The sequence below is a fragment of the Polypterus senegalus genome, chromosome 10 (genome assembly GCF_016835505.1).
Source record: "Polypterus senegalus isolate Bchr_013 chromosome 10, ASM1683550v1, whole genome shotgun sequence".
Lineage (NCBI taxonomy): Eukaryota > Metazoa > Chordata > Cladistia > Polypteriformes > Polypteridae > Polypterus > Polypterus senegalus.
The window spans coordinates 162,129,136-162,140,943 of record NC_053163.1 but is presented as its reverse complement, the minus strand read 5'-3'; the positions used below and the strand labels follow the sequence as shown (position 1 = coordinate 162,140,943).

Genomic DNA, 11,808 nt, shown 5'->3' with positions numbered 1-11,808 from the left:
AACACCTCGCACCTTCACACCAAGATTTGGGCAGCTACCCTTTTTGTGCCCCTCCACATGACTCATAAAACAATGAAGAAGTAAAAAGAGAGCTGGATTAGAGGAAGAGACCCACAGAGCGGGCACAGCTGCCAGCCCACACCCACACCCACTCACCATTGTGAAGCGGGCGCCTAATTACAGTCATTATGATTGAGACGCCTACCTGCTGTGCAGCTGGTCCGCCGGGGTCCGTGCTCTGGCAGGGTGTGCGGCTTCTGGAGGCTTTCTGTTTGCGTTGCTACCTCTTGTTGGCGGACGCGGCGGCCGGCGCCCAGTGCAATGTCCACACGGGCGCGGCCTCCTGGGCACTTTTACTTTCTCTCTGTTTCTTCACAGGTTTCATGGAAACGTTTTACAGAAGGTGAGAGCGGAGCTGCTGGGTGGACGGCCATCAGGAAGAAAGGTGAATACAGCGTGCATGGCAGCTGTGCCAAGGGGCAGGGTGAGGCCAGGCTTCAGGTGGGACTTTATCGCACTTTAATGACTTGTGCCCATTATACATGGCAGGATAAGCTTAGTAAAGGGGGAATTCACAGTTGGCTGGTTCACAGTAAAGTGCCAATGGCCATCGGTGGCCTTGTGACCTCCTGTTCGCTCTGTGGTGGGCAGTGACGTCATCACAACAAGTTTTGGGAGCAGAAAAACACTGAAACGGTGCCCCCTGGAGTCAGGAGGAGGTGCATCTACAGCTCAGTGCTTTGGGGGCCACTAAGGGTGCCACCACATGGTAATGACAAAGACATGTGGGAATGGCGCTATATAAAGAATGACAACCTGTCACTGAGATGGGCACAACATGACATGAGGCTGGCACATTAATTAGGAAAGGCAACATAAAATAATGAAGGATTCGGCGCTTACTAGGAAAGGCGCTATACAACACTTTGACTATCGTCTCAATTTTTCCCTCACTAGGCAAGACGCTAAATAAAAAGAATTTGACCTTTGAATGAATGGCATTAGACAAAAAGATTGGCAGGAAAGGCGCTATATTCAATAAAGATTGGCTGCTTTTGGTGCAAAATATTGATAAATTCCTCACTCACTAGGAAAGGCGCTATATGAAATAACAATGAACTACTAATGAATTGTTCTCTCACTCACTAGGAGAGTTTAGTTGATCAATTGCTTGGTAGGAAAGGCGCTATAAACATACGATATTCATGACTGAAGGCTTGATGTATGAAAACCTGACACATTCCTTGGTCACTAGGAAAGGCGCTATATGAAAATAAATTGAGCATTGAATGAATTGCACACACCGACTATTTATTGATTATTGGATTAGTGTGAAAGGCGCTATATTCAATAAAGATTGGATACTTTCAGCTGAAGGTGACATATGCAACATGTTGATGAATTACTTACCGACTAGGAAAGGCGCTATATGAAACAACAATGAACTACTGAATGAATTGTTCTCTCACTCACTAGGAGAGTTTTATTGATCAGTTGCTTGGTGGGAAAGGCGCTATAAACAGTAAAGACTGACCTTCACTATGTAGAAAAGCTCACTTACTAGACAATGCCATCCACGTACAATGAAGGCTGATCGCTCACTTGAAAAGGCGCTATATACTCACTACTCTTTTATTCTCTACACTTTCATAATGGGCACCTGTTGTGTTGGATGCCAGCTGTGCCCACACAAGGCCCCTGAGCGACTCACAGTTTTGAACCAACTCAGCTGCCTTCACTTCTACATTTCCAAATGTGTTGATGTTTTTTTGCGCCAGTTTCTATGCCCGGCCGTGTTGATCAGTGAGATTGGTGACACATGCATTAGGCCTGATTAGTGGTGCTGCCTGGCAGTGTTAACCAATGTTGCCCATTTCCTCTGTGGATATTAATAGTGCAGTAAACAAGTCGCCTGGACAGGAGATGTGCAGCATGTGGGCGCATCATGTGAGGAGGTGGTGGAGGGTGTCTGGCAGGGGGATGTCACGGCCCTGACAAGTGCCCACAGGGGGTGCACACAGTGTATCTTGGTCATGCCTGTTGTGCTCTTGTGTAGTGGCACATATTGACACATTTTCTCACTGGCACTGAAACCCACTGTTGCCATGAGTGCATTTAAACAAACGAAACAAATCAATCCAACTGGGCTGTGCCACACACTGAAGTAGCCATGGCATAGAAAAAGTACCAACCATGGCAACAAGGCATAGAAATGATAAGTAAATGGAGATCAGTGTCACCATGTGCCACGCTGGGCACTCTGGCACTATACTCAATGAAAGGAGCTCCATTGGAGAGTATGCTAGCAAATCCACAAGGGGGCACTCTAAAGGGTAGAGTGGTAGAGGCCCTCTTAGGACCCTTCGGCCATCTCGGGTTTTGCCCCTTTGATCCTCCCTCCTGCCCATTATTATAGGCTCATTATGGTGCCACCTACAGAGGAGGGTGAAACTCTACTTGTTACAAAGGTGTGCCTAAGCCTGCAGGTCGCACTCTGCCATCTACTGTTACTGGCATGGGTTTGGTTTCACTTTTGAATTCTCCATGTCCAGTGAAATGACCAGTGGGTGACACTTGACACAAGGTGTCCTCTTCTCATGTGACCTGCTCCTCTTTTACAGGCCTGCCTGAGTAGACAACGACACAAGCTCAGAAATGAGGAAGAGCCAGGTGTTGACCCAGGGGCACAGTGGGCACGATGGAGAGCAGCCCGTATTTTGTGCAGTTGGCACCATGGCACTCAGGGAATTCAGATGTCCTGAACACCCACTAAGACCGGGACATGGAGAGGAGACACCAGTGAAGGGGACAAATGACAAACCCCTTCAGAGCCAGATGCCCATCAAGAGGATTCATGTGGACCTCCGGCCAGCGCTGGCAGGAATCTGTGCAGAGGGCAGCAGCCCAGACTTACCGGACAGCAGGGAGGCAGTGCGCGGACCCCTAGGGAGGCAGGATGTGTCACTGACCAGACGGACGGAGAGGGCAGTGTGGCCAATGGCAGTGCCATTCACTCAGCATGACAGTGGCACACGCAAATTAATGGAGAAGAACGTCAGACTGGCCTTACCCCCGATACCCGAGGGCAGAGAGGTGAGGCGGCCACCCTGCCGTCATCCGAGAGCCAAAGTGAGCCCCGCTCTGGTCAACTTCACGGACAGAAGCACCCTGGGGTCCTTCCCAAAAGTGATCCTGCAGCAGAGCCAGCCGTCGGTGGCAGTTGAGCAGGTAGGAGACGTTGGTGGTGTCCTCTAGAGACGGGGAGCAGCTGGGTCCTGGCCAGGGCATCAGTAGTGGGGGCCGCGACTTCATGACATTGCAGCAGGGGCATTTGGTGGTTTTATTCGTTAAATTGGAATAACTGAGGTGACATGGCACTCTAGATTGGAACTTTAAGGGACATCTGGGCACACCAATGATCTCTGCACTGCAACAGGCATGAGGGCATTAAGAGGACATCAGTCATCCAAAGTATAAAACCCAGCGCTGTCCCAGCCCTCCGTCACACCACACGCCAGGCTCGACTGCTTCCTCTGTGACCTGCAGATACGCCACGAGCAGCACATCCAAGCAAAAAGACCAAAGACATGAGAGCAAGTCCGCTGTGCACTGAGCTGAGGGTCACTCCACCAGATGTCACCAGTCCATCTCAGTGCTCTGGCCATCACTTTTCACAGACCACCTGACAAAATGCCATGGCGACCACCGCCCTGGAGACTCTGCCCCCTCTGCCATGGTATTTGTAAGGTGACAAGTGACAGCACTCTCTGTGTAAGGGGCTCTATAAGACCGAGTTGGCTCCAAAGCCCACTTTGGGTGGCCGATATCGAATTCAATGTAGAGTGCGGCGTCCTGAGACCCAGGAAACAGCAGCCATGTTGGTGACTCCCTCTGGTCTGCAGGTGGTCCACACATCACAGGACGTGCCCACCTGCCCACCCTGGGCTCTCCTGTCCACCTACCCCTCTGCTCCGTCCCGTCCCCCTGTCCACCTGCTGCTTAGGCTGACCCTACTCACGCTGGAGGACACAGTGGGGGGAGGGTCATTGGTGCCCACCCCAGAGGACTGATAGGCGTCTACACAGCCTGCGTGGCACACCTCAATCCTTAAAGGTGCCCCCTTCATGTCTGATGGTTCTATTCAAGTTGGCTCCTAGTGTTTCAGTGCTACACCTGACCATGTGCCACCCCCCCAGGGAAATGACCACCTGGGCACACAAAGTCCCTCTGGTCGTGGCTGGTACTCAATGAGTGCGTGAAGTGGTGATGCTGGGGGCAGCCTGCACGTTGAACCCGGGGCCAGTGACTGCAACTGCATCAGATTTGGGGTCTGCAGGGTGCCACTGCCTAATGTTTGTTCATTTAACAGCAGCGGGCAGTGCTGGCCAGATGTCCTCGGACACCCAAATGGAGGACTCCGCTCTGTGCAGTTGTCACACATTGGCTGTCACACGGAAAAGTGACGTCATTCTGTGAGGTGACCCGCTGCGGCCCCCCCAGTCTAATGGGTAGGCATGCTGTGCAGGTGGCCACTCATTCTCAGTGGCACCACATAACGCAAGCCTTAACTGCCTTGCAGGTGACGAATGGGAAGGATGTCCCCTCAGCCCTCCCAAGTGTCCAAGATGTTCAGGTGCCGATGGACCTCTTTGTCCACCGCGTGCTGAAGACCACGTGCAGCCAGGAGCATCAGGTGCTGACCGGTGTGCTGCGCTCTCTGCGGGGGGAGCTTTGGGACCCCAAACAGCAGCGGTGAGTAACGGCCTGTGGGCAGGAAAGCGGGGGGGTGGGCTGACTGTAAAGGCGCTATATCAGCGACTGAGTGGGCTAAAGCAGATCTCTATGATTACTGGGCGGGCAGCGTGGTGCGCTCTGCCTGGCAGTCTAATAAACAGACAGACATTCTCATGCCCATTCCTGTACCCCGTGCCACTCCACTGCCCAGTTGTACTTTTCCTTGTGAGCCCTGCCCTCGATGCCACCATCTCACGTTGTCTTTGGCTTGTTTTAGGGATTTGCTACCCTTGTGGCAGATGGATAGTGACAGAAAAGTCACCAGCGGTGCCAAGACATCCTTGAAGGCCACTCCTGGACCACCGCAGAACAAGCCAAAGAAAGGGGGGCTGGTGAAGCTGAGCCTTCAGAAACGATGGCCGATGCAGTGAGACCACTGGAGGTGACGAAGGACCCAGTAAACGTTGGGTAGTGGAAGGAGAAGGTGAAGAGGACGTCATCACTCGAGTGGCAGAGGTGACTGTGACGACTGGCCAGTGTGACGGGGTCTTTACAACTAAATACGGAATCAGAGCGATGGCCTTGGGGTCCGGACTTGGGATTGGCCATCTGTGAGTTCAGCTGTCCAAGAGAGCAGGAGATGGAAAGACAATCGGCAGGAATTAGAACAACAGCAACTACTAGGGGATGACATGTGGGGGTCCCAGATTGCTAGGGGGTCCATTAGGGTCTGGTGGGCCTCATTTGGGCTTTATGTGACTTTGTTTCAGTGACAAGTTTGAGCTTCCATTTTGAATGTCCGGTCACTGTGACCCGTGTCTTCATGGTGGCCATAACATGTGAGTTGGCATTAAGTTTAACCGAATAAAACCGACAGCTTATAGGTGGTCTTGTGGGGGTTTCGGCTACTGCTTTGGTTTCTGGCCATTCTCCTGCCCAGTCCGTTACTCAAATAAAACGGAATAAAAAGTCGCCGGTTCACCTCTGAGACCCCTGATCATGGGACCTACAGCAGACCCTGCTATTGGGGTCAGACTTGCAATGGTGCCCCCTATTGGCATACTTGTGGCACAGGCATTCTGGAATGCTGCATGTCAATACAGTAAAGACATTGGCATTTTAGCACGTGGCACGTTGGTATCATTTATACATTGGGATTACGTCGGGCAAAGCAGAATCTGAGACAGCGGCGAGGGGCAGAGTGAGGATGAGGAAATCCGACCAGAAAGCCTCATGAAGAATTCAAAAAGACACCGAGTTGGGGGTCCACTCGAGTGGGCAGCTGACAGATGAACAGCTGTGGACTGGGCCACTGAAATGAGCCATAATGGTGACCCTGGTCACCCCAGTCACCCTTCTTTAGTTCTCACCATCTCACCACAAGAGTGGTGGTCCTTAGCCTTCTGCCGTCCGTCCCGTCTCGAGCTCTGGTGGGCTTCACCAGTTGTCCTAGAGGACAGAAACCCAAATCATCCCGTTTTCCTTCCGCTCGTCTTTTTGACCCTCAAAGTCTCTCGATGTCGTCTGCTCAGATAATCAGCTGCTGCGAGTTCAGTGGCTCACAAAACTTAAAAAAGGGGCCGCAGGACTTCATTGGCACACAAGTGCGCCTGGCGCCCAAACTCAAGAAGCAAAACCAGCCGACAATGGGAGAGGATGACCAGGAAACCCCTGGCACAAATGACAAAAGAATTTCAATACAAAAATCAAAGGTCTTAAACGAGAAATCAAAACCCACAGGAGATGGCGCTGTCTGTCTTATATAGCGCCTTTCACCATCAGCACACACTTTGCAGTGTGAACATTGAGATGGTCAGTATCTCTGTATATGTAAAAAAAGGCTGCCAGTCAGTGCCCTGCCACGCAATTCTGGGCGCGTATAGAGAAGTCCGAGTTGAAAACAGACAGACCACGTGGTCATTCTGGGCATCACTTTGTAAGTTTGGCTGACTCTACTCACACCGATGCAGGACACAGTGGGGGTCTCTCTAGTGCCTTTTGGAGGGTCATTGGTGCCCACCCCGATAGACGTCTACACAGTCTACATGGCACACCTCGATCCTTGAAGGTGCCCCTACTGGCCTTTATGTCAAATGGTTCTGATTCAGGTTGGCCCCCAGTGTTTTAGTGCTACACCTGGCCACGTGCCAAACTCCCAGTGGCATGACCACCTGGGCACACAAAGTCCCTCTGGTCGCGGCTGGCACTCAATGAGTAAGTGAGGTGGTGATGCTGGTGGGGCAGCCTGCACATTGAACTCGGGGCCAGTGACTGCATCTGCATTGGATTTGGGGGCTGCAGGGCACCACTGCCTAATGTTTGTTCATTTAACAGCAGCGGGCAGCACAGGCCACATGTCCTTGGACACCCAGATGGTGGACTCTGCTTTGTTGGCACACAGTGGCTGTCACATGGAACAGTGACATCATTCTGTGAAGTGACCCCTCTGGAAATTATAGTGCCACTGTGGCCCCCCAAACTAATGGGGAGGCATGCTGGACAGGTTGGGTCACTTCGGTTTATACTGTATTATATAGCGCCCTTCACTAAGTGCGGGCACCGAGCGCTTTGCTTGAATCTTTTCTGTTACTTCATCCGTCTGCCAAAGTGTCCCCAGGCTTTTCCTGTCCTCTTTCAGCTTATCAATTTAATTTTTATTTCTCAGTCTCCTCCAATGGCAGTTTGGAACAGGTGTCACTCTGATCCCCACTGCTGTGCCATATCCCCCTTTCACCTGCTGCCCGCGGGCACTATGCTATTGGAAATGTCCTCCATGTTCTGTGTGGAATCCTGCATGTGTGTGAATGGGAGTCAAATGTGCAATGGCAGCCAATAGGAAGCCTGAACGGGACAAGGGCGTGTCTCTCCAGCCGGGTTATCTAGTCGGTGGTGTCGGCTCCAAGGGGCGGAGCTCCTCCAAGGGGCGTTACCGTCTCTTGCTGTTACCGTGCTAGCGGCTTTCCAACGGCGTCTCTTGGTGGCAGAGCGCCCTCGTGTGGTTTAGTCGAGTATGAACTGCTAATATTGCTGTCGCCGAGCTTCCGCCGTGATCCAAGCCGCAGCTACTGCGCATGTGCCCACCAAACCGGTTTAATGAGGAACATTCAAGGAGAAGGCGGCAGCTCGTGTGGCGGAGATGCTTTTAGCTTCAGGCTGTCGGGGGGTTTCAGGTATCTGATTAATTTGAGACCTTCACCAGTCTGAGGGCTGCAGCAAAGAGCCCCACTGGCTTCGTCCGGGGGTCCGTGGAAGACAATATATGATGGCCTCCAGTTTTATTTAAGTTTTGGGCCGAAGGACTAACACGAGTGACTGGATGGCGGCGGGGATCTCGGGGGTCGCCGAAGATGGGTAGATTAAAATGCGGGGTCTGAGAGAGAGAGGCGCACTGCCATCAATTCCTGGGGGATCTTATTTCCGCTTTGGTGGCTCCGCTTCCCTCCTTAATGAATGCTTTGTACACAGAGAGACCCTGTCCGTGTTGTGCAGCCCCCCTTTTGTGACTCATTGAAAAGGGTTTATTGCATTTGTCTGCGTTTTACAATACAAGCCGGACCACTAGGGAGTCTTGTGCCCCAATCGGCCATTTCCGGTGGGCTAGAATTAAATGTTCCGTTTATAAAAGCGCTGAATTGGACCCCACCTTTTGCCCCCCTAAGTCGTTCGTGCGTTTGGCGCAGACCTGTGTAAAGTGGGAAACACTGACGACCCCCAGCCCGGGCACGGTCAGATACCCCGCAAGACAACAGAAGTCCCTGTGGATTGTTCATCGTTTTCTGGACTTCCTTAGACCCCCCCCACCCCGGCACAAGAGGGATTCTCCAGTTTCGGTGGCAGAGCTTAAAGAAGCCTGAGAGCTGAGAAGTCCCAAGGAGACCCCCAAGCTGGGGTCTTCTGTTTTGGGCGCAGTGGTCGTTATCCGATAAAAAAAAAAAAGCGCGACGTCTAAACGAACGAAGTAAAGAGCGCCGATCACGTGGTGAGGACGACCTGGCCGGCAGGTGGCGCTGCTGCTCTTTGTCACATTCAGAACTCGTAGGCTGGACGGACGGACGGGCGGCCCTTGTGACATTAATGTGGCACTTTACATGGACCACCCACCTTGATGACGCCATTCTTAGGCCAGTCGGCTCCGCACACATTAGCTATTAGATGGTGAAGGGGTGACTGGGATAGTTAGGGGATGATTAGAGGCCAGAATGCCCAGGCTGTGGTGGGCAGTTCAACGAGGGCATCAGGAAACACCCGTCTCTTTTCAAAAGATGTCCAGGGTCTTCTATGGCCACAGAGAGTCAGGACCTTCGTTTGTGATGGCACCGCTGGTCAGGACAGTGTCATTGTCACTGCACTGTGGGGCATTGGGATCCACACACAGGGCACAGAGTAAGCGCCCCCTGCTGGCCTCTTATCCAGATAACTGGCCAGGCTCAAACCTGCTTAGCCTTCACGTGTGATAAAAGTCATAGTAAAGACTGGGGCTCACAATACTAGAGGGAGATGTGAAAGGCGCTATAGAATAAAGGGCACCATGGGAAAGATGCTGTATAACAGATGAGTCCCAGGGCAGGGCACCAATCCATCCCACCCTCGCCAACTCACCTGACCTAAATGTCTTTAGGGATGTGGGAGGAAAACCCACACGGAGAACATGATTGTTGAACCCTGGGCCCATGAGGTGGCACTGTGCCACCCAACAGTTACTGTAGATAAGTAAATGTCCAAAGCACATGAGTGTGAAGATGGCAGGATAAGGGCAGACCTAGAGGTCGTGTTCATTCAAATCCGTAGTACCCCCTGGTGCTCAGTGTTAGAAGCTGAAGGTCCGCTGAAGGTCCTCTGCAGGCTGAGCAGGGTATTCAGTAGTGGGTGCGACACCACACCCCTGTCCAGTGACAGTGACCAGCAAAGAGGCGGCCACCCCCTCACTATACACACCACTGACCACAGGCCAGGCCTCTGCCAGTCCAGATGGCTCGACCCCGAGCCACCCCAAGTGCTTGGCCTCCTCTCCATCAGCTGAAGTGCCCACCTCAGAGTTGTATGGCAGGTGGTAAACCGTGACAGCCCATCAAGGGGCCCCGAGATGTGACCATCTTCAGGCCAGCTGATCGTCACTCTGCTGGAGCTCCAGAGAACCTGTGGACAGATGAGGGAAACTTCCAGAAGGACAGATGGCATTGCAGCACTCCACTAAGCTGAGTGACCTGTGGAGGTCTGGCACTCAAAGGAGCCTCAGATGGCGAGAGACAGGACTCGGTGGTCTGATGAACCCAAGATTAGTGTCCCTTCTCTGGTGTCATCTGCAGACATGACTAGCGTGCTCTTGGTGGTCCTGTGTGGATTGTCAATGTTCATGCCAGTTTTCCTGAAGTACTCAAACACCAAAGTCCACTCTGAGCACAAGGTGCCAATCGCTAGCCCTCCTTCATTGAATCAAAGCCCCTTCTGCTAAACCTCACCAGAGCCGACCTGCAGCTCGGACCCCATTCTCACTCACCAGATGACGTCCGGCCTGGTGATGCAAATGCAGGCGGTGGCTGCTGGTCACACGATTCCCACATGGATGTCATCTGATGCCACTTGTTTTTATTCCATCGGTGGTCTCTTATCAAAAGCGCCTGCTAAGCCCACCCATCACCTCCGCCGTTCCATCAAACTCCTCTGCTGGCCCAGTTGTCTCCTCCTTAGTAATGAACTTCCTTGGGATGCCCATGAGGCCGTTGAGCTTATTGGGCACTGCCCAGGTGCCCTGTAATATTGGCCATTTTCCTTTGGAATGTCCCCAGTGTGCAGTGACGTCCTTAGAATGAGCCCCAAGGATGTCGGCCCACCCTCGCGGACCTCCAAAAAGCCGCCCGGCCCTGCTAACTTCAGTCTGTTTAATCGCAGCAGCTCTTCACTCTCCACCAGTATCACTTTTGGGCGATTTGTTGACTTCTGGCCCCATGCCCAGCTCGCCACCTTCTCCTTCTCAAATTGTCTTCACCTCCTCGTCGACTCTTCTTCAGCGGAGATACGCCAGTCATTCAATAATCGATGCATTTGGGTGACATATCTCAACTTGTCACTGGAGAGCGAGACTTGGCTTGGTGTGCCACACATGCGGCTTGAGGTCATCTCAATTGGGCAGAGAAGTGGTCAACTTAAACCTGGTGAGGTGGTGGGCCCACCACCGGACATCGAGTGCCAGTTCACTGCATGTGGTCAAGAAGGGGCTTCTGTCCTGGCAGGCCCTGCTGCATGCCCTCCCCCATATGCCATGCCAACATACCACACAACACCCTGGCACAGATTTTTCTTTTTTTTTTATTTCAATTCTTAAAAAAGGTACAAAACCTGACATCGACTTCCATAAGAAACTTCGCTTTGTTTTTTCACATGAACTGAAGGTCGGCCTCGAGTCCATTAAAGTGCTTCTCTTATTATTATTATTCTTCTTCGTCTTCTTCTCTCTTTTTTTTGTTGTTTGTTACAAGTTTCATTTTCCGCCCCACAGGAGCTTTACAATAAAAGACACAGTGCTGAAGAGGCGAACTGCAATACTGAGTGGTCACCAAAAAAAGACCACCACGACCACCCAAGCCTTCTCAATAAGCGGGGGAGCCGGCGGTCCGCTGGTCAGGGGTCGCTCCGAGGTGTCCAAGCCAGACCGCCACTGACCACCAGAGGGCGCCCACCCCACCAGAGATCAAACTGCCTTTTTTTTTTTTTAAATAAAGCACAATAAAACTGAATTAAAAGCGACAAGTCTTAGTATAAGACAAAGCAATGAGGAGAACAACAGAAAAGCTCCACTTCCTCTCTCGGTTCTTGTGCGTCCAGAGATCCCGGGCCACGAAGGGCGAACGGCGGGCACCACCGCCACAGGGGGGCGCCGCTCATGTCACGTCAACGGACACACTTAACAGTCGCATTGATCCAAATGGGCGCCCCCAACTGCCACCCACGCCGACCCCTACAATTACGAGACTTTTCTCTTTTTTTGCCATCCATAGTTAAAATTCACACTTAGAAAATTCCTGAAATTTACCTGTCTGTACAACAGTACAAAAAAAGAAAAAGAAAAAGCATTTA

The 11,808-nt window shown here is 52.0% G+C and overlaps 1 protein-coding gene across 1 annotated transcript; it reads left to right on the top strand.

Annotated features, from left to right (window-relative positions):
• The first annotated feature begins 362 nt into the window (after window positions 1-362).
• LOC120536308 lies at window positions 363-5,616 on the top strand. Its single transcript, XM_039764634.1, has 4 exons — window positions 363-445; window positions 2,622-3,228; window positions 4,580-4,752; window positions 5,012-5,616. Exons 2-4 carry the CDS (start codon window positions 2,656-2,658, stop codon window positions 5,163-5,165), a joined length of 900 nt encoding a protein of 299 aa, XP_039620568.1. The 5' UTR covers window positions 363-445; window positions 2,622-2,655; the 3' UTR covers window positions 5,166-5,616.
• The last annotated feature ends 6,192 nt before the right edge of the window (window positions 5,617-11,808 follow it).